Source organism: Ascaphus truei, chromosome 5 (genome assembly GCF_040206685.1).
Source record: "Ascaphus truei isolate aAscTru1 chromosome 5, aAscTru1.hap1, whole genome shotgun sequence".
NCBI classification, from domain to species: Eukaryota; Metazoa; Chordata; class Amphibia; order Anura; family Ascaphidae; genus Ascaphus; species Ascaphus truei.
In genome coordinates, this window is record NC_134487.1 from 166,277,446 (window position 1) to 166,301,869 (window position 24,424).

The window sequence follows — 24,424 nt, forward strand, 5'->3', positions numbered from 1 at the left end:
CAGTTCTTTTGCTTTTCACTCAGTTCTTATCATTGCAACTTATGGTAAGCATCACTGCAGCGATACCTGTGTTATTGTGTGTGGTTCTTGCTGTTGGGCAACAGCAGGGGTAGTCAATTCAAGTCCTCAAGAGCTACCAACAGGTCAGTTGTTCAGAATATCCCTGCTTCAGCACACGTGGCTCAATCAGTGGCTCAGTCATTATAACTGAACCACTAATTGAGCCACTTGTGCTGAAGCAGGGATATTCTGAATCCCTGACCTGTTGGTAGCTCTTGAGGACTGGAGTTGGTCCCTCCTGGGCTACAGTACTTGGACTAAATTTGCAATGCTAATAAAAAATATAATAAATCATGAGACAAGGAATGGTGGTGTTGTAATATCATTGCCTTTGACGTGGGTGAGCACACTAGTTGAAATATCAATGTTAACTAGTGACACTGGGCACATTATGCTATACCTAAACGCACAAGGAGATAACATAGAGTACAGTACGATAAAAGAAATACCAATTCTGTGGCATTAAATTGTTGAGAAGATATTGCACGGTTTTCACTTTCCTGAGACTCAATGTGCGTAGCTAAGTGGGAATGCACCTGCAACTGCATCCGTTATAATCACAGTGAATTGCAAAACAATGTGTTGCTGGCACGCTTACACAAAAATAAGTTAAAAATCATTGACGGAATAAATACCCACTCACTTTCCTGTTGTACAGCCCTATTGATACTTACAATCACTAAACTTTATTGTTTTCCACTAAAACCCATTCAATAGTAAAAGCCAGTTGAATGCTGCTTGTGTTGCCAAATAAATAGAAGACATAAATACAATTCACGGCTATTTTAATGATCTTCTAATCTAATTTACAGGGATGGAAATAGACAAGGCAAATGGACTACATTAAAGCAAGTGCATGTAAATCTTTGCCTATTTTTTATACTGATTATTAGTAATAAGTCTCATCTAAAGGAGCAAAGTTATCTTTAGTTATATTTAGTATGCACGGTAAGATTGTTGCCATATTTATTTAATGCAGAGGCACTAGAATTACATTGCATCACTCCCTGTAGAATTACATTTTATCACTCATTCTCATCTGAAGGCTGTAGCATTGGCTTAGTCAGGAGAAGTCGAGCGCTTGGTGGATTGATGGGTACAGAAGGGCACTGCATAGGTGCATGTAGATATTCTCCCTTTGATACTGCAGCTGCTGTGTTTAATTATACTTCTCTTCATTGAATTACGCACATCCTGTTGAAACGTAGCTAGGGCCAAAAGACTATAGGTGGTCATAATGTCCTAACTGGGACTGATGGGCTCTTGTAAACACACTGGTGTAGTGGGAGAAGTCAGATGCTGGTACAGTATCTGCCTAACTAAGTGCCAAAAGACTATAGGTGGTCATAATGTCCTAACTGGGACTGATGGGCTCTTGTAAACACACTGGTGTAGTGGGAGAAGTCAGATGCTGGTACAGTATCTGCCTACCTAAGTAAATAATATAACTGAAGGTAAATCAGTGGTGTTAAGATAACTGAAAATAAATATAGTATAGACACACTGGTATAGTGAGAAAAATCAGGTGCTGCTATAGTCTGTGCCCACCTAAGTAGTATACTGCAATGTAAATTAACATGGTTAAGCCAACTGGAGATCAATGGGTATAGCAGACATATTGGTTCTGTGGTACAAGTCAGATCTTGGTATCCTGTAGTGTCTGTCCAGCTAAGTATATAATATACCACAAGCTAAATGAATGGTGTTACCCAATTAGATATGACTGGTATATACACTAGCAATGAAACAAGTTAGATGGTATATACATGTAACCCATGTCCCTCACCCCCCCCCCCCCTCTGGGAGAAGGACTGAATTACTATCTAGTGTGATGCTGAGGCATACCTGCTAGTACAGAAGTGCTGAGTCTGCCACGGTGGTAAGGGGCAACAGGACAGGCTTTTGGGTGGTCTCTGGTTTTTGGTTCATGGTGTCAGCGCCTCCAGCTGTGATGGAATCCTTGGTATATGGATGTCAGTCCCCACCACTGCACTCCTTACCCCTCCTGCCCAGGAATTGACACTCAGGCAGAGGTATAATGAACAGGTAGCTATATAGGACATTCTGCACAGATCTTCATACAGCATAGGTGATACTGTCCAACATCCCAGGACTTCAGATGGTGCTCACCCCGATAGTATGGGGCCTTGAATCTTTATGACCCTCAGGCCCTTAGGCCTGAGGTGGGCCAGCTCATCCATGCAATGGGAGAGTCTGACAGTCCATGCTCCTACCTTGGAAGGCAGAGCAAGACTACTCAAACTTTGGGCCACTCCCCTGATTAGGATTCCAGAAGAGGCAGGCTCATGATCTGTACCTATCCTCATAGGCTTACACAGGTCATCAGTTACCACCTCACTTCTGTCCATCACAGAGGAGGCTGCAGGGGGGTGTAATACCCAAATAATTAACCTGTTACTGCCATGAACTTTAAATAAAGAACGCTAGATGGCGCTCTACTACACCCAAACAGTGATGTGCAAAAATATATCAATAAATCAAATAAATGCAATAATTAATTCAATAACAGTGAACAGTAAATGTGTACAATAATTAAATAGAAAAAAGCAAAAACAACTTATCACTCGACCCTGTAGAAAGACTGTTTCAAAAGTCTTGAAGAGGAACTGTTGATGGATATCCAGGGGAGCGTCGCCGAGTGCCCAAAAAATAAAAAAGTGAATAGTGTAATACTGTTAAGTAAAGTGATAAAATATATCAAGAGCTGCCAAATTCCTACTTACAAACCCAGTAGGAAAAGGAGCATGTGTGCCAGTCTGGAATTGCAACATATCCAGGTCTGGAGGTATGGTATATAGGTCAGCAGTCTCAAAGAGAAGAGAGAACAACCATAGTGCAGATAAAAATATAACAAGTAAATCAATCAAAAATGACAAATGGAGGCTTACGGCAGTCAGAGAACAACAGGCATTGGAACAGCTAGGTCTTTACTGCGTCGCTCGGTACACACTGGAACCATTACCGGATACGTCACTTCCGGATCGCGACGTCACGGTCACCGGAACACAGGACACCGGAACACAGGATGCTGTTCCAATGCCTGTTATTCTCTGACTGCCGTAAGCCTCCATTTGTCATTTTTTGATTGATAAACTTGCTATATTTTTATCTGCACTATGGTTGTTCTCTCTTCTCTTTGAGACTGCTGACCTATATACCATACCTCCAGACCTGGATATGTTGCAATTCCAGACTGGCACACATGCTCCTTTTCCTACTGGGTTTGTAAGTAGGAATTTGGCAGCTCTTGATATATTTTATCACTTTACTTAACAGTATTACACTATTCACTTTTTTCTTTTTTGGGCACTCGGTGACGCTCCCCTGGATATCCATCAACTGCCCTGAACTTACTCGGGGTTTACGTAACAGTGGGAAAGACAGGTAGAATGGACTTACCGTGTTGCATACAGTAAGTGTATTTATAATTATACTGTACTTCAAAACAAACTTTAAAAAAAACGAGTAGAATTAAAGCTAAAACCAGGGAAAGTCTCATCATCTGATTTCTTTTTTTGTTTTCATATTTTTGTGTTTTTGTTTTACTAAACTTGTTAAGAGTTCCCCCCCCCCCCCCATACATCCTTACATAACCAAAATGTATCGACTTCTATCAAAACCAAAGCACAAATTAAAAAAGTGTATATATATATATATATATATATATATATATATATATATATATATATATATATATATATATACATGAGTGTAAGTGCCCAGCCTTGAGTACGTACTGTACTAATAGGAAATTTGTAAAAAAAAAAAAAACACCAATAATGTAGTGTTAAAAAGTACTGTAGTACTTGCCTAATAAAAATTGCATTACATTTATGAAGATTATATGACTTCTTACATAATATGCATAGTTTGGTGCCTGAATGACTTTTGGTGCATTGTGATGTGTCCCATTCCCTCTTGATATATAAGTGCCCTTTAGACATTCAGTGTACTTCATGAAGGGTAGTACCTTGAAGACCCTGATGATGTACAGTATGTTGTTTACTTGTTTTCTAGTCTGCATTTCAGGTGGCTCAACAGAAGCGCTTAGTGCGTTGATCATGCATGATTAAGCTGAAGGTGTAAGTCAGCGGTGCGCAATCTGGGTGGCGCAACCCCCAGGGGCAGGGCCGCCAACAGAAATCATGGGGCTCAGGACAAATGAAAGGAGCAGGGCCTCCCCCCCCCCCAACCCAGAGCGCACCTAACACGGAAAAAAAAAATCCGCATGCAACTGTTACTTAACCCCCCAATACATATAAAAAAATACACACCCAATACAAATAAAAATCACTTACCTTGTGGATGGTCTCAGGTCAAGCCTGGTGGCTGCGGGGTGGGGCGGTGGCTGTGGGAGGGGGGGGCAGTGGCTGCAGGGGGGTGGTGGTGCTGAGGGGGGTGGTGGTGCTACCGGGGGGCTGGCGGTGCTGCGGGGAGGGGGGCGGTGGGTGCGGGGGCTGGTGGTGCTGCAGGGGGGAGGGGCGGTGGCTGCAGGGGGTGGCGGTGCTACAGAGGGGTGGTGCTACAGGCGGGTGGTGGCTGTGTTTGTGCTGTGGGTGTGGCGGTGCCACGGGGGGGTGACGGTGCAACGGGGGTTGGCAGTGCTGCGGTGGCTGGCGGTGCTGCGGGGGGGCAGTGTCTGCAGGGGCTGGCGGTGCTGTGGGGGGCAGTGACTGTGGGGGGCCCGGCGGCAGGTCACAGCAGTTGCCGCCGTCTCCGCTGCAGGCACCTGTATGTCCCACGCTGCTGCTCACACATGCACCGGGCCTCCCTCTCACACCGGCGCGCCGGAAGCTTAGCTGTCAGGACCATCCTTGTGGGGGATGTTACTGTACAAGGATTTTACATTTTTTGGAAGTTCTCTGCAGAATTTCTCATGTTTCCAATTCGCAAACATAAAAATATGTCCAGATTATAAAAGATACAATGTATGGGTAGGGGTAGGGGTTGGGAGACCCTCGCTTTGCTAGAAGAGATAGTATGGTTTGGGAGAGGTGCTATGTTGGGATAGAATTTGCAGACAACAACTGTAGAAGAGAAGGATCCCAGATTCGAGAGCACTCAAGCCCCTACAGTTTGTGATAGTGGAAAGAATTTTCTTTTCACCAACACTAACACTAACAGTATCACATACTGTAGGGGCTTGAGTGCTGTGAACTGGGATCCTTCTCTTCTTCAGTTGTTGTCTGCAGATTAAAAAATAAAATTAAATAGAAATCCAAGTCTTTCTTGGGTTTTGACACATGTTTTGCTGGACTTTGAAAATGTGCCCCATAGTTTGTGTCAGATATCTGAACGAACGCAAAATACACAAAGTTTGGAGTTCAAACCCCATTCTTATTAAATATGAGAGAAATATGTTACAAATATAACTGCAAATTAGATATAAAAGGCATAAACTGTATCACATTTTAATAAATTATGGGACCAGGGTGTTATTAATCATTGAAACAAAAATAGCCATGTACTTCCTAATAAGCTCTTGTGTTGCATAATGTCACAGAACCATGTTTGCATAATAACAAGAAATGTTATTATGATTTATCGTATTTTCGCGATTCTAAGACGCACCATTGATCTAACAAAAAATTTCAGAAATAAAGAAACTACATTAAAAGTGCAGAAAAAAATTCAGTCATTCATTCATTAAGAGATCATGTGATACTCACATTGTGTTGCGGGTCTTCTGCGATGTTGTTGAGCTCCTTCTGCACCTCTGCTCTTCACGGCCTGTTTCAGAGCCGGGTAAGACTGCCGAGCTGCTGGGCGCTGTAAACCTTGGATGCATCCCGCAGTTTTTTTCAGACATGTGAAAATGGGAAAAAAGGTGCGACTAAAGCTGTCCCCGCTAGCGCTGAGTGGGCTGAGCGGGCGGCGCTTGCGGCGGGGACTTGCATATATGGATATATGTAAGTCCCCGCTCCCGTGGTGCGCGCGGCGCTCGAGTGCGGGCACACACGCTCACCCGCGATCGGCGCTTAGGTAAACCAAAAAACTATACTTACCCACGCGCTAAACTACCCACATTACCCGACCCTCCCCTCCACCCCGCCCCCGCGCTCGCGTGCAAGCAGGACACCCGGCGCTCATGCTTGGAGCGCTCTCCAAGCATGAGTGCGCTCAGCGCCAGCAGGGATTTAGCTTTAGAATTAATGAAATACGGTAAATTCCTTAAAAAAGCAATTATATTTGTCTGATCTTAAAATTATTAGTTATATTTTTTTTTTGTAACTTAGTCCATTTAGCTATGTAGATGTATTACCTTTTTAATAGCTTTCATAATTTTTTGGTTCATTGATCATTTTATTCGAACAACACCCAAACTGGAGATTGTGCTAAAATTTCCTCTCTTTGCTGTCTTAAATGAATATTCGTACACAGTATAAGATTTTCTTAAGAAGGCTGCACCTGCCAAGAATACAGAACAAAACTGCCTTACCTTTGTAAATGGAACTTATAAATAAATAACCTTACAAAGTAAAAAGCAGTAGGCAAGCACAAAGGGGCCTACTGTATCTACCAAGCATTGCAAATGTCTGTTTTAGTGCAAAATTGATATGTCAAGCTAATTTTCAAATGCGCTTCTGCGTGCAACTTTCTCTATCTTTGCAACCTGTGTAAAAAAAAAAAAGTAATTTGTTTTGGAGTATAGCAACTAACTGTGCTTGCTGTATATGGTATGTAATGAAAAATTATATTTTTGTGCACCAAAAAATCACTTAAAGTGTGTCAAAATCCAGATAATACTGTTAGAGCAGAATGAATTTGAATCGGCATGGATGCGTTATATAGGTTACACATTTATTATTTTCACAGTATGGCTAATCTAAATAATGTTACTAATAATTTATATTTACTAATACTAGTTATACATTTTAAAAAATACACATAATTCTGTTTACATTTACCAATCAAGTAGTGATGTACCGAGTATCCGGAATTACCCGGTACCCGATGTTACCCGGCGGATTTTCAGCTACCTGGAAATTACCCAGACCCGGCAACTGAGAAGTGGGCCCGGCGCCAGCGCCGGGTAATGTCAGGGTAGCTAAAAAATACATCATTACTTACCTGCTGTCAGCGATGGAAGGCGAGGAAGACCCGTGAGGAAGCCCGCGGCGACATCTAGGCAGGTCAGCAGAGGTCCTGAGGCGGTGGCAGTCCAATAGGAATGCTTCGGCTCCTTCTCTGGTCACATGGTTCCCAGCTCACACTACTATGGAGTCCAGCAGCTCCCGCGTGGGGTGAACACAGACTGCTGATGCTACCACCGCCACAGGACCTCTGCTGACCTGCCTAGATGTTGCGCGGGCTTCCTCCACCCCCAGCTAAGTGTCAACCGGGTAGCCGGGTACCCAGCCGGGTACAAGGCACCAAATCCTCCAGGTACCCGTTACCCGGTTTTTAAAAAATGTAGGACCCGGTCCAACACTACAATCAAGTATTCAACATGAGGAATGCATTAAAAAAAACCATTTAAAATAATGCATTATACAGTATGTACGGGTTCACACAACAACCTTCAAACATACAATGCACATTTTATGAAGGTTTGTATTACTTTTTAGCACTGACATTTTTTGGTGCAATACAAATGTAAAACAGACTGTGCCCAATATGCACTAAGATATTTTGCTAGATATCCCTCCCTAATCAAGTTGTTGAGAAGGTTGTTGGTGCTGTTACTGCTGGTGTCAGTAAGTAAATATTTAAATACACATTTAAATAAACATACAATATATATACTGCTTTAATATGGATGATACAGGTATTGCGGACTCGCTGCTTGCGGCTAGTACTGCAAGTGCCTGCAATATTATTATATTTTATCTCGCACAGCAGAGTAGACGGTGATGTGGGTGGATGACAGACTGGCTGGACAGTGACCTGAAATTGTTACTACAGTAGGCTACTGATAGTAGGCTACAGGTCAATCTGTACTTGGGCAGATGAGGGATAAGACATCCTGTATTGTAGTAAGACATAATATTAATAATAATAATAACTCTATTTCATAGCGCTTTTCTCCCAATGGGACTCAAAGCGCTTCACAATTACAGTATAGTGCGCATAGGAATTTTACAGACACAGTCCCTGCCCAGGTGAGCTTACAATCTATTTTCATGCCTGAGGCTTGATGTTTAGCTTTCAATCTCCAGTGTCAGGTGAGATCATGAACCCAGGCTGGGAAGGCAAATGCAACGGGGCTTGTCAGAGGTGAGGAGCGGCGCATTCCAGGTATCTGCCAGGTACATACCGGGTATTTGCTCGAATAAAGTGTGTCGGTGCAGTATTGTTTGTTCAACTTAAAAGAGCTGTGGGGATCTTCTACTGGGAGATATACAAATGTTGTATATATTCCCTGAACATCACTTTAAAAGACCAGGAAACATCTTCCTTTTTGCTACATTAGTCGCCTTCACAACATATAAATGTACAGCCCTATTACTATCATGGTAACATAATAATTGTAATAATTAAAGCACACTAAATATTTTTTTTGCTATTTGAAGTCTAACAGTTACTTTTTAAATTTTAATTAGATATCAGCGATTTTTCTCATTTTCACAAACATGCAGTATTACTGTGAAATTTTACACATTTGAAAACTGTCAGTATTTTTTTCCCACCTTACTCACTTGCATTCCAATTTTCACATGAGACTTTTCAATAACCAATCATTTATGTTTTTTTTTAACATGCCAAGAAATTGCAATGAAGAAATATGCACAAATAGCTATTTATTATCAGCACCATGCTGCACTTTAATCCCACTGATTGTATAAATCATCTGCAAATATTCTTCAGGCCAAATACAAATAGCTTGGTTAGCTCAGGGCTCATACATAATGGGACATTACCTTATGCTGTATATATAAAGATGGGGGTTGAGGGGAAACACTCAATCTTAACATTATTAAGAAAGGGAAGACACCAGGCTCAAACAAATACATATTTGTATTTTAGCGTACATATACACATAAAGGTGCCACACATTAGGAGAAAGGTAAAGCACCTATATAAGGTACACATTATAACTGGTTAGTTAGACTCGTGACAAAGGGCCATAGCCTGAAACGTTGAGTCTCTTTGGGTGAGTGTGACAGCAATGTAAGTTTTGTCTATATTAGTACAATATTCAGAATTTTCATGCCATTAATTGCAATTGTCACTTTATGTACTGTACGCTGAAATACAAATATGTATTTGTTTGAGACTAGTGTCCTCCCTTTCTTAATAATATTAAGATTGAGTGTTTTTCACCCACATCTTTAGATACTGTATATGAATTTTGGATTCTTGGAAGGAAGTTTCTTCACGGTTGTTGAGACATTACCAGTCCATAGTGTGCATAGTACCGGCATACCCCGCATTAATGTTCGCAATGGGACCGGAGCATGTATGTAAAGCGAAAATGTACTTAAAGTGAAGCACTACCTTTTTCCACTTATCGATGCATGTACTGTACTGCAATCGTCATATACGTGCATAACTGATGTAAATAACTAATTTGTAACAGACTCTATAGTCTCCCCACTTGCGCACAGCTTCGGTACAAGTAGGGAGCTGATATTGCTGTTCAGGACATGCTGACAAGCGCATGCGTGAGCTGCTGTTTGCCTATTGGGCGGTATGTCCTTACTCGCGAGTGTACTTAAAGTGAGTGTCCTTAAACCGCGGTATGCCTGTAATAATGGAAGAAAAAAAACACCAGATGTAGCAAAGACACTGCCGTCTGGATAAGTCCCTAAACATGCACCCTGTCTGGAAAGGGAGTAGTACTGAATCAGCCGTGGATGTGCAGTAAGAAGCAAAGTACTGGTCCAATGTGTATTGCAATATGGTTGTCTTAGAATCCTTTAATAATAATAATTAATAAAATAAATTAGAACCATACAGTAGTAACAGTAAAAATAGATGAAGTAATTATAGTGCGTCATGCGTATGTCCACTTAGTGGCTCGGGTATACGGCGTGGTAAGCACCACAGCCCAAATCTAAGAGTATACCCCTGTCCTGATGTGGATCAGTCCAACAGTTACCTGTAAGTAACTAGTAATGCAGCACGACAGACTGGGAATTAAGAACCAGAATCACAAGTAAAACATACCAAATAGATCATTGGTGTTCAAATGCAAAATAGATAAGGAGCACCTTTAGCTCCATGCATATGATACACATAAACAAAAAATAGGATTAATGCTAAAACTTGCCAATTGGTATGGTAACCTAACTGCTGAGGTGCTTAGCAGAAAAAAATGCACTGGCAAATGATATCGCTATGTGGTGAATAGTACTAAACCCCGCATAAGTTAGCCCTGAATACTACTAACTACATACAGGGACGGGAGAGAGAAATGGAAGTCCCTACAAACCGATATATACTGTCCCTGCGGGGAATGGCAGCAGTGGTAATGCTGAGTAAACAGATCCCTGACTCCCAAAATACTCCAGAAGAAGCCTCCGTGAAACGTATGTCAGAGGGCAAAGGTCACGACGACGTGACGTCACGTACCGCAACACGAACTCCGGCAGCCTGCAGACGAACACATGCTATACTGGGATGCCGGTGGAGCAGCCCTACTGCATGAGTGTAGGCACACAGACACCACGGATCATGCTCCCTGCAGGGATAGCACAGACAAGGTATTGAGGGACTTCTCTCCCTCTGTTCTTTTCTCCCCCCCCCCCCCATTTCCTCACCTTGCGACGTAGGGATATGTTTTTGAGGGAGAGTATTTTGGGAGTCAGTGATCTGTTTACTCAGCATTACAGTACCATTGCTGCCATTCCCCTCACTCTCTCAGACACACATCCTCACTCTCTCAAACACACACTCTCACTCTCTCAGACACACACTCTCACTCTCTCAGACACACACTCTCACTCTCAGACACACACTCTCACTCTCTCAGACACACACTCCCACTCTCAGACACACACTCTCACTCTCTCAGACACACACTCTCTCTCTCAGACAAACACTCTCTCTCTCTCTCTTAGACACACACTCTCTCTCTCACTCTCTCAGACACACACACTCTCACTCTCTCAGACACACTCTCTCTCACTCTCTCTCACACACTCACACTCTCTCACACATTCTCTCTCACTCTCACACTCTCTCAGACACACTCACTCTCTCAGACACACTCACTCTCTCAGACACACTCTCTCAATCTCTCAGACACACTCTCTCAATCTCTCAGACACACTCTCTCAATCTCTCAGACACACACTCTCTCAGACACACACTCTCTTAGACATACACTTTCACTCGCACTCTCTCAGACACACTCTCTCAGACTCTCTCACTCTCAGACACACTCTCTCAGACTCTCACTCTCTCAGACTCTCACTCTCTCAGACTCTCACTCTCAGACTCTCACTCTCTCAGACTCTCACTCTCTCAGATACACACTCTCTCAGATACACACTCTCTCAGATACACACTCTCAGCTACACACTCTCTCAGATACACACTCTCTCAGGCACACACTCTCTCAGGCACACTCGATCTCAGACACACACTCTCTCTCACTCTCTCAGACACACACTCTCTCAGACACACACTCTCTCAGACACACTCTCTCTCAGACACACTCTCTCTCAGACACACTCTCTCTCAGACACACTCTCTCTCTGACACACTCTCTCTCTGACACACTCTCTCTCTGACACACTCTCTCTCAGACACACTCTCTCTCTGACACAGTCTCTCTCTGACACTCTCTCTCTCACTAACTCTCTCTCACTCACTCTCTCTGACACACCCTCTCTCTCTCACTCTCTCAGACACACACTCTCTCACTCTCTCAGACACACACTCTCTCTCTCACTCTCTCAGACACACACTCTCTCTCTCTCTCACTCTCTCAGACACACTGTCTCTCACTCTCTCAGAAACACCCTATCTCACTCACTCTCTCAGACACACTCTCAATCACTCTCTAAGACACACACTCTCTCTCAGACACAGGAAAGAGGAAAGGCAGGAGATCCGTGCAGGCGGCTCCCTGCACACAGTCACTGATACACACAAACACACACACATACAGTCACTGATACACACACATACACACACAGCCACTGATACACACACACACACACACACACACACACACACACGCACACAGTCACTGATACACATGCAGTGGAGAGCAGAGGCAGCGACGGATGTGAGTGACTGGGGGGAGGGAAGGGGGAGAGGCAGGAGATCCATGCAGGCAGCTCCTTGCACACAGTCACTGATACACACACACAGATACACACACACACAGATACACACACAGATACACACACACACACACACAGTGGAGAGCAGAGGCAGCGATGGATGTGAGTGACTGGAGGGGAGGGGGGAGAGGGGGAGAGGAAAGGCAAAAGATCCGTGCAGGCAGCTCCTTGCACACGGTCACTGATACACACACACACAGATACACACACACACAGATACACACACACACACACATACACACAACACACACACACAGATACACACACACACGCAGTGGAGAACAGAAGCAGCGATGGATGTGAGTGACTGGGGGGGGGAGGAGGAAAGGCAGGAGATCCGTGCAGGTGGCTCCTTGCCTCCCCCTGCACCCACCACCGCACAAAGCGGAAGCCCTGCCCCCAGCTTCCTCTGACCTGCAGCCAATCCCCTGCGGCCCAGGTCGGCATTAGGCTGCGGTCCCAGTAATAACTACAGCGCACGTCTTGGCATGCGCTGTGCGATTAAACTCCGCCCCCCAGTACCTATGGTCCCAGTTGCTACCCTGACGCGCAATTTCCTCCTGCTCTGCACGACAGCTTTTCAGGAAGGCAGGGGAAATTGTGTTTACTCCTAGCGATGGAGGCATGGCCACGCCCCCACCGGCGGTTCACCCAATGAGTGCGAATCAGCCGCGTGACGTGATGGTCAAGCCCCTGCAAATCCCCGACCACGCCCCCTCCCGTCGCAAGCTCCCTCTCTCCCCTCAGACCGCAGATAGCGGTTAGCACTGTGCACGCGCCGCCCCCCCGCCGGGCACGCGTGTCACAGTCATGACTGGGACCGCAGCCTTAAGGAGGGATGGGGGGGAGGGATAATCAGAGGGATGGTGGGGAGGATAATCGCGGCGCCCCTCTAGGCAAGCCACAGCGCACCAGGGTGCCACGGCGCACAGATTGGGAACCACTGGCCTAGAGACTTTTGTAAAGTGGTTCTGGTATTTTAGAAGGGAAAAAAAGTATACTGTACAAATAACCAAACACCAAAGATTTCTGTGGTTCATCACCTTTCACTGTCTTTGGCACAACCAATGTATCTATTTGAGCTTGATTTAAGGTGTGCAGTATATTGTCTGTGAGATGAAATATTTAAATGCCACTGTCTGTGTCATGGCTCATTTAATAAAATACTATTGAGTTAGATACAACCTTCAGAAAGTGACTGCACAAACTCTGGGCAAAATGTGCTTCTTTTAAGTAGGTAATAAAGGTTAGAAATTCAAAGTAAACAACTTTGCTTTGGTGCTAATATTACTCAGGTTTGTCCCCCAACTTTATCGAAAGAGACACGCAGAGAGAGAGAGAGACACGCAGACATTCAGTAAACCTTGTTTGGCATATCTAATTGCATATCTCCCAAGAATCTAAGATGTTTCTCCTTATGTTTCTTTGGATGGAGGTTTGAGGGGTTATATATAGTGCTTACGACTCTTGTAAAATCAATCTATCTTTTCTGTACATCCTCTAGGTATGACCTAAATGACATAAGGTTAAATCCCTGTGTTAACCTAAATGTCCTTTAATAGTTATGTGATGTTAACGGGAGCACTTCTTTTGCATAAAATTAGCACCAACGGCCGGAAAAAAAACCCACCCATATGTTATTTAAGGAGTTGCACTGGGTTTAATATTGGCTTCAAAAGTTAACAGAGCTTTGTGGATCTGCCCTAAAACTGGAGCATTAGTCAAAACAATTAACAGAAAGCTTTAGTAAATAACAACACAATACAGTATATTACCTTAAACCCTGTCATTACAATTGAGATAACATTTAGTTATATATTTCTGCACTTGCATTTCTCCCATCAGTACAACTTGTGCTATGCACAAATTACAGATCCAAGTTTTTCATACAGTAAATATTATGAGCAAATGAGTTCAACTGTCTATTCCTCACTTTAAGAGCTGGCTGCAACCACTTATTTAATAAAATGAACAGCGTCACAACATTGTGGAAAACATAATGCCCGCATTATGACTACCAAATGTAATCAATCAAGATTCTAGCATTCCTGTCATTATACTGTACATTTATAAAGCCTTATTGACCATATACATTTATCTGTTTCAGGTGACACCTGCACCATGGCTGACTATAACCGTCTTAAGAGCATCCTACTGGATCTTCAGGCTAATAGAAAGAAACGGGAAAGTAACCCTCTGGAAGATAGACTATCTCAGAAACGTGCGCTGGTAGAAGATATGTTTAACTTTATGGATATAAACAAGGATGGTCATCTAGACAGCTCTGAACTGGCTCAGGTGGGCATATTGCTGGTTGAAAATTGAATTATGAAGTGAATTGCATTTTTCATTCAAAGTGTAAATTGAATATAACACAGTGGAATTCTTGTGAGAAAAGCAGTTTTCAACTGCCTGCCTAATGTAAGGAGAAAAAAAGGAAACAATATACCTTGAATTATAAACCCTACTTCCTGGTATATTGTGGGAGTGAAAACATTGTATCTAAAACATGTTGAAATACTGTCTATACAAACAAAACCGTGGATATTAACAAATCTGTCTCAAAGTCTCAGTACATACTAAAAATATACTTTGTCAATATGTTTGGAACTGAAATTATGCAAAGCAGTACGTGTTTTTCCACAAATAATTTTTATATTGTATGAGTGTTGCTACAAAGCTTTCCATTTAATTTTGTTGTTGTTTCCCAATTCCTTGTAATACTATTGAAGCTAGAGTTTTAAGGATGCTGTAATCAAATGGAAAAAAAACTGTCCATTGTAAAGTCTATGACAATTGTTTGTTTTTAACTGCTATTATTCTAGGCTGCTTATATTAACATAGCATGGAAGTCCATAACAAGATTTATATTCCATGCCATTTCATACATTTCCTATAAAACATTAATATTTAGAAAGTTGTGTAACAGAAGAATAAGGACCTACATATAGTACAGCAGTGGTTTTCAACCTAACCTTGGTCAAGGAACACTATAATTATATTGTGAAATCCTGTGGAACCCAACCCTCTCTAATCCCATGTCTGAGATGAGATGCATTGTAAGAAACCCCAACCCTCTCTAATAGCGCGTCTGAGATCAGATGCATTGTAAGAAACCCCAACCCTCTCTAATAGCGCGTCTGAGATCAGATGCATTGTAAGGAACCCCAACCCTCTCTAATAGCGCGTCTGAGGTCAGATGCATTGTAAGAACGTTCTTCATTTTTTGCGCCACCTAAAGTGTGGCGAGATAGGAATTGCAATTTGCATCAGACAGGGTATAATTTATTTTAACTACACAGGATTTAAGCCATAGGTCTCCGGAGGTGATTCACATTCATTTCAGATCCGGAGACCCCTTTCTTTAATCCTATGTAATAAAAATAAAAGCCGAGCTTCATTACCTTAGTGGCTAACCACTAAGGTAATGAAAAGGTTAAACAACAGTACCCGATTTTTTGCTGGTAGAGGGAGTGGCTGAAGGTTTTACTTGCCCCAGTGTGGGTGTTTAGGCCTCCAAGCAGGGTTACAACATGCGTTAGGAAAACAATAACAATAGCGCTCAAAACAAACCTACAATATAATAATAACGACCTCTATTGTGACAGTGATATTGTGATTAATACAATCAGTGAAAATGCAAAAAAACAGTGATAGTGCACGTGCCTATTTAAAGTGCATATATAGGGTGAAAAAACCCTCAAAATAAACTACAACCCTTGAAAAAAGACTGTTTCACTTGTCTTCTCGTGGATAATTTTCAAAGCGTCAGGGGAGTTCGTCTCAAAGTCATAGAATAGAAAAACATATCATAGTGCAAAAATGTTTAAACAGTGAAAAAAGTGAAAATTCATCCAAAATGACTACTCACATTTTAAGTAATCAAATTAGACAGTCATCCAACTTAAGGGGTGGATGCGCCCTATGTGTAAACAGTAGCCACCAATCACAACCTCCAAAGGAGAAAAAAGAGAGACCATATAGTGTAGAGGTAAAACAATTATATTATCAAAACATGATTCAAGGCTTACACTTCATACGGTCGATGTGGGCACTCATAGGTAGCGGTTGACGGATATCCCTGGGGCTCGCGATTCCTCTGGGTACTCGGTCACCTCTGCTCTCTCTGGAAACACTTGAATCCACACCGGAGCTTTCGTCCCTTCACTTCCGGCACGCCGAGAGCCTCCCAGGCTCCCGCTGCGTCACTTCCGGTGCGCCGGGGACTTCCGTATCAGATGGTTACAGTGGAGTTCTCGTGTCCCCCTTCTCGTGGCTGTTGGACTGGAACACTCTACGCATTTTGTCGCTCTCTCTGGCGACTTCCTCAGGAGTGACTAATAGTTGCTTGCTAAACTGTTATATACCCTAATGCCCTCCCTCTAATTAAGACCTCATTGTACAATTAAAGTGGTATCACATAAATTCAATGGTATCATATATATTCAATTGAGGTAGTGTCATATGTATTAACAGAGTGGGTTGGTGCAGTGTCATATACTTCATATGCCTTGTTATCATTTATACAGGATAAAATAAAACACAAGAATAGTACAGGGAAATATATATATGGCATCATATGAAATATAAAAATGGTAATATAAATATGTAAAATTATATAAAAAAAGCTAAAAAACTATCTGACTTATGTATCAAGTTATACACTAATAAAATCATGACGATTGTGGTTGTGATTGGTGGCTGCTGTTTACACATAGGGCGCATCCACCCCTTAAGTTGGATGACTGTCTAATTTGATTACTTAAAATGTGAGTAGTCATTGTGGATGAATTTTCACTTTTTTCACTGTTTAAACATTTTTGCACTATGATATGTTTTTCTATTCTATGACTTCGAGACGAACTCCCCTGACGCTTTGAAAATTACAACATGCATTAACCTTTTCATTACCTTAGCGGAACAAGCAGAGAATACACTCCAAAGACTGATGCTCCAAATAGTACAAATAATATCCACAATGTCCACAATAATAAAGAAATGAAAAGCGCTACTGATCAGTGTCCTGAATCCTAGAAACATAAACCAGGGAGTGGGACCGTGTACCCGAGACTGACCATCAGGACGGGGCCATAATGTGGTAAGGAGAAACGCAAACAGTAAAGCCGTGTTCCCTGCACGGAACTATGAAACGGCTCACCACAGCTAATCTCCGCCACTACCCTCACACATCCTGGCGTCTCATCACAGCCACGCAACCCCACAAAGAGTAGTAGTACTCACAATCTTGACTCGTCCAGTTCAGTCCTCAAACACTGCAAATAGGAACGCTGATCCGGTGCGCAGCGTGCTCCAGCCGAGTAATCAGGTAAGTGAAGGAGAGTTGCTTCAGGCGGTTCACAGCTTGCCGTAGGTGTACAATCAAAGGTATCCAAAAGCAATCAGAAAAAAGGTTGTTTATTCAGTGCATTTTTTTTTTTTTGCCTTTTTGCCACTTTTGTTACTGGTTTTGTATATAAGTTGTTGATTATTTACATGATAGGTCAACATACTTATATTTGTTTTTAATCACTTCATGTCTTGTTTGTTTAGTTTTTAACATGTGTTTTGCACTAGTTTGTATATAGTCTCCAGTGATCCCTGTGTGTGATTACCTGTATTGGGCAAAGTACTGGTATACCTTTACAGAGGGAATCAGTGCATTATTCAGCAGGTGTACTTGACTTTGCATACTCATTTAGCATGCCCAATCAGAGTCTGAGGATCACATATAGGTTTCACTGTTGGCTAGGCCAGTCACTCTTTGACAAAGTCCTATTGGTGGACGAAACACGTCAGAGTTACTCTGTGGCAGATTGTTTTTGATTTGCACTGAATAAACAACTTTTTTTCTGATTGCGTTTGGATACCTTTGATTGTACCCCTACGGCAAGCTGTGAACCGCCTGAACCAACTCTCCTTCATTACCTTAGTGGTTTGCCACTAAAGTAATGAAACTCTACTTTTATTTTCATTTAAAGAACATACAGTATTTAATAACCGCATTACTTTTATGGGGTGCCGATATCTACTGTAAGTTTAAATGGCCCAGTCACGTGGTCCGTGATGCGTGACATTAAAACTTGCAGAAGATTCCGGCACATGATATGGAGGCTTTTACCTCAGGAAGGAAGGGGGGGCCGGACCTGAAATGAATGAGATTCAGCTCTAGAGACCCCATTCTTCAATCCTGTGTTATTCAAATTAAAATAAATACAGCACGATCACCTGTAAGAGCTGTGCAGGGAGATGCATCTTCTCTCTGCTCTCTCTACGCAGCTCTTCCAGATTGATGGAGGTAAATCGCACGTTACGGGCATTTCGCTTGTAAAGCAAATACAAACTAGTGTGGTATGTCATTTTTTAAACAAATGGTATATAAAATGTGATTTGCCTTACTGAATACCGTTTTTTCACAAATGTCATACCTTGAGCTAGTAACATGCCAACACGTTCGATGTTGCAATGATAAAATCAAAGCTACTAGAATAGGCTCCATAGACATTCAAGATTTCAAAATGTTATCCTTTTGCTACATTTGATTATTTGTATAATGTCTCTCTTTCTGAAACTTCAATGACGCTAATAGAAAATAACACTATAGGATTGTATTGCACAGGCTGGATGTTATGCGAGTGTGGATAGATTGCCCTATTCAAAAACTTTTTTTCAAATTGGGCTACTATATTCATATTGTGTGGTTTCTGAAAGAATGCCAGTGAATCAGACACAATAGTACTGTAGTAATGTAATTGTTAAATTCTGTATGAGATCCTGTACACTGCATAGTCCCCATGGAAGGCCTCACAGTAGCAAAATATATGAACGTATTGTAGATGTTTGACTTATATAGCAGAGGTAATGAAAGATAAACAGTGGGTACTAAATGGTTTCTAAAATCTGAAATAAGCATTATGAGTCAGACATGGTATTCATGTAGTTCAATTTTCAAGTACTGTGTATCTGAATGTTTTTAATTCTATTGGAAATCTATGTCCAACCAATATAATTGAATTCTGTCTTGTATTAAATGTTCTTGGTAAAACTTTGCACACCAATTACAGACTGAGCACGCAAGAATCATAAGCCACAAAGACAAGTTTTGATTTATATTGTGTGGGGAAAAAGATTGTGACCAATATCTCAGCTTCTAACAAATATAAATAACTAGGGATGAACATTTTTGTAAATTAAACTCAGGCAATTCATTACAAAAACATAAGGGGAACACATATGTAATGTCAGTTGCTGCTATAGATGTTATTTCTCTCCCCAAAGGAGTTTGTATGCACTAAAAAGGATGTAGAAGTTTGGAAATGCAGAGTTGCACAAAGTTCATAAATTGCTGCAACCATTTGCTAATGTGACACAAATGCAAACCAAGTCTATTCACAATCTCTCTTTGATCATTTATTTTTATGCCAACTTCTTACGTCTTATAAACTTCTAAATAAATCCACACTAACATTTGCAATGCAAACTGGTACAAATGCACAAATCTCGTAATAGGGTTAGGGTTTTGTGCTGGAGTATGATCTTGTTTCAGTATAGCTATAGGGTACAGTAAACGTATTAGGTTAGGGTTTGAGTGTTGGAGTAAGGTTAAAGCTCATTTCACCAAGGTTTAGGGTGCTGTCTTTTGAGTTACATTTGATAATAGGTTTAGGGTTTGTAAATAGGATATTGGTTCTTGGTAGCATTTTTATGAGAGATGTGCTAAAGTGTTGTTTTTCAGGAGTTTGCCAACCTTACAAAACTGGTTTTGGATCCAAAAAATTGCACTGCTTGGACAATATTGCCAAATATTGAAAAACATTATCTTTTTTGATGCTGGGGAACTTTCGGCAGCAAGGTCTCCAAACTCAGTCCTCAAGGGCCACCAACAGACCAGGTTGTATGAATATCCCTGCTTTAGCACAGGTGGCTCAATCAGTAGCTCAGTCTTCAATTGAGCCACCAGTGCGGAAGCAAGGATATCCTGAAAAGCTGGCCTGTTGGTGGCCCTTAATGACTGAGTTTGGAGACCGCTGGTGTGAGGCATCCAGTGCTACATGGAGAGTATGAAACTCATTCTGTGATATGTCCACTTCTGTCCGGACACTGTTGACCTCCTGGTGTGAGGCATTCAGTTCTGTGCGCAGAGTGTGAATCTCATTCTGAGAGACTTCCACCTCTCTATGGCAATTGCGAACCTCTAGCTGAGAGACACTAATCTTTCTCAGTGCCTCCTCATACTTCTGTTTCAGATTAGCAATCATTCAGATTGCTCTGCTTTTCTCCATGGCGGTAAGAGTAGCGTTTGCAATATATAGATCTGTCCATAAATTTTCCAATTCGGTCCCGGTTTCAGAGTACATTGCGAGAACAGTCTTCTGTAGCTCAGCAAGGGGTTAAAACAATCATGAATGAATAACCAAATGGAGGAAAGGCCTCCTAGGGGAGAGGGGGGAATTGTGAGTATATAATCCGGCGTCTATAATACTTACACGGCCAAGTGTAAGTACAGATACTTCAAGTGATATCTGTGGGAGTTCCCACCTGTCCACACCGATCAGCACAACAGGAATCAGATGCCGCTCACACGACGAGTTCTGACAGAGAATTTCCTCCGTTTGCCAGCAAACGTCCCGGTTTCTCCCAAGTGTGACGGTGAAAGGTAAGTGAGGCAATTGTATCAGTATTTAAATCAATACATTTATTGGAGTGTAGCAACAACTCACAAAGCACTGTGACAGAGTCACTGACTCAGTAGGCTGGAACAGTGAATGTAGAGATGCTGCAGCCAATTCACAGAGTGTTAATCTCCTCAGACAGAGAAAGCACAGCTGAAGACTGATTAAACAGGGGCTGAACTCATCAGTGAAACAAGTGCTTTAAAAAGCAGGAAGTTGCTCACACAAGGTGAGCTTGTTTTTCCACGTGAGGGTGGAGAGAATTCTCCCGGCTAGGAAGCCGTACAGTAGCTGTTGATCTGGTCTCCCAGTCTTGCGAGGAGCTATGCTGCTGGGACCAGCTGGGACCCTACCCCAGGATAAAGATAAAGATTGCTGCGAGCTGGACACAGCCTGCTCCCCGGAACTGTGTTCCTGTTTGCTGTTGGAGCTGCATCACAGATAAGACTTTATTATTATACTTATTGTTTATACTTTGTGGAGCAAATGTTTTGGGCATAACCAGATTAGCTGGCTGTCCTGTTAGTAAGGGCTCAAGAAGTGAGTTAGTTTCCCTAACGGGAATAGGCTTTAATTTCAAGAAAGTAGTTTCTTAAAGGGACAGTGCACCGTACTTATTTTGGTTGTGGCTAATAAACCAGTAGTGTTAAAGTTTCCCATCGTGTCTAGCGTCTTACTGACCCCACCGCGAGGCCGTCCTGCCACAGCACTCACATCAAAAGTCCCAGGTCTACTACCGTAGAAAGGTTGAGCGTCCTGCAGCAGATAACCCTGTCACCGCGTCCGGAAGGCTAGGAGATGGAGACACTGCGTGCAACTGCTCGCGCTGACTATTGATTTAAATACTGATACAATTGCCTCACTTACCTTTCACCGTCACATTTGGAAGAAACTGGGACGTTTGCTGGCAAACGGAGGAAATTCTCTGTCAGAACTCGTCGTGTGACCGACATCTGATTCCTGTTGTGCTGATCAGTGTGGACAGGTGGGAACTCCCACAGATACCACTTGAAGTATCTGTACTTACACTTGGCTGTGTAAGTATTATAGACGCCGGATTTATATACTCACAATTCCCCCCTCTCCCCTAGGAGGCCTTTCCTCCATTTGGTTATTCATTCATGATTGTTTTAACCCCTTGCTCCCCCTGCTTTCCGTTTTTTATCTTGTATTAAGGGTCTGGGATGGTCCCTCTTGGGGTTGAAGCAGAACGGATTCTCAGGACATCTCTCATTGCCTAGAGAGATCCCCTTTTGCCAATTGTTGGTAACAGTATTCATTTAATTTATTTCATTTCACTATTTTCTAGATTTAAAAGTTAAGGTTAGCGTTTGGGTGTTCTGTTTTATATTTTTTATTCCTGTTGCTCAGCGTTATCTTCCCTCTCCAGTTTCAATTGTTCACAGAGCAGATCACAGTCATGCCTGGCATTTTGCAAGGCATTTTCAGGGCTGATCAATAGATTGTCATTCGTTGGTTTCAGCTCCACTTCCCTGATATAGTTTGAGGGTTTCTCAAAGTCAGCACCAGACAGACACTTCTTTGGGGTACATGACTTCTGCATTGAGCCCTCTGGATATTCGGTCATCCACGGGATGAATTCTCCATTTCCTCTAGGCTGCAGGGCATCTCGGAACCCCTTTTCTCTATGAGATTTGCAGACGTGTCTGATCCTTCCATGGTTATTGGAGAACCACTTTACTTTTTCTTGTTTCACCTTTTTGCTTTGGATGACTCTGTTCCATCAGGGGTACTGGGTTCTCCTTTTAGGTTTGAAACTTCAGCAGTTTCACAGCATCCACCATGCTTTTCTTTCAATTGCAATAGCTGGCAGGAATTTTCGGGGTCATAGAGACCTGTTTGTTCGGTGCGTACCGAGTTTAGGCACCTCCACCATCCTAGGGGTGTTTTGTGGGTGTGTCTTGTTTCAGGTTCCCCATAAGAGATATCTTCATCATTATTCACAGAGGACCGGAAGGGCCACTCTTCCGTGGGGTAGCGTTCATTACAGGAATGCTGAATCTTGTCCTCCATTTTGGTGGTATATGGTGTATTTTTCTTCCTGACCTCAGGAGGTGCTATTGTAGCTGTTTTCACTGTATTCGCTAGAACCTCATCTAGTAGTCCTACAGGTGGGCAGACTTTGTTTGCCAAGTGTGTAGCTCTCACAGGCGTCTCTGCAGACTTTTTCTCCTTCTTTACTTTGGTATGTTTTGAAACATCAGCAGTACTTTGCACACATTCTTTCTCATCAGCGATACTGGATGTGCACTTGTGTGACCACAGCGCATTGCTTGCTGCTGCAGTTCCTTAGCTCGTTGAAAAAAATATTCCTCTGCTGTTGCCCTTTTCTGTGGCCACGTAGGGATCATCCTCATAATACGAATAAGGCCTGAAGGGACACTGCTCCATGTGGCTGGGCTCTTTACACCAGGAACACTTTCTTCCCCATTCTTGCAGAGTCTGTATTTGACTTCAGCTGGGCGGCCTTTTTAAAATCCCATGTTTTTTTTGACAAGTGGTGGGGTAGACTCTAGTCACAGCATCAGTCCCTTGTGTAGGTCACCATCTGTTGCAGTCCTCCCAGTCAAACATTGGCATTGTGGCTTTCTCCAGTGCAGTGTAGTTTTCCTGCCTGAAAGTGTAGCACTTTAATTCTGGTCACTTCTGCACATGTTTTGTTGCTCAGACATTGGAGAAACTTATGCAGACAAAAGCACAATTTTCACAGGCAGTCTCTGGGCTCCTTTGAACTTCAAGGACCACCTCTCATCTCACTTCTTTCACCATTTGTAAGAGATGTGTGCAGAGGTATGCAATGGAGACTGCAAGACCGGGGGAGGGGGGGGAAAGCCCCTTACCCATTTTTATCACCCCAAAGTCTCAGCGGAACCTTAACACAGGTGGCCCATCAGGTCAGTGGTGTCCAGGTAGGTGTCTGCTCGAGGGTCCAGGCATAGAGGTCTGGTCTCCTTGTGTCTTTCTCTCAGGACACAGCCCTCCTTTTCCTTCTGTCAGCTCCCTTGTGAGCTAAGGTATCTCCTTCCTGTTACTCAGACCAGGCTTTTTCTAACAGTCCTAATCAGCCAGGTGAAGTCTGGTTGATTTGCCTGTGCAATTAACCAGCACACTGCTGGATTTAGAGGCAGTTTCTCTCCAACAGTGATAAGTCCCTGTTACAAGTCTATTGTTCTACTAAGACAGTTCCACACCTGTAGAAATAGGTCATACCAGCATAACCCCAACACAGAAGAAAATGCAGCAGGTCAGATTGTTTCTATACTTCCTGTTTCACAGTAATGTGGCATACTTTGATTGGCAATATTCTGCAAGATGCTATTTTATGCACTGTTTTGTGAAATTCTATCTAAACCTAGCATACACTGTCTTAGACTGGTTTAGAATGATTATATATTAATCAAAAATTTTGAATTTTTG

General features: G+C 42.5%; 1 protein-coding gene across 1 annotated transcript in view; it reads left to right on the top strand.

The window, feature by feature from the left end:
- FSTL4 (follistatin like 4) overlaps nucleotides 1–24,424 on the top strand; it is a 1,082,354-nt gene that overhangs the window by 644,141 nt on the left and 413,789 nt on the right. Inside the window, exon 5 of the mRNA XM_075601182.1 lies at nucleotides 14,425–14,615. Within this exon, the coding sequence (XP_075457297.1) occupies nucleotides 14,425–14,615 (191 nt within the window). The remainder of the gene's footprint in view (nucleotides 1–14,424; nucleotides 14,616–24,424) is intronic.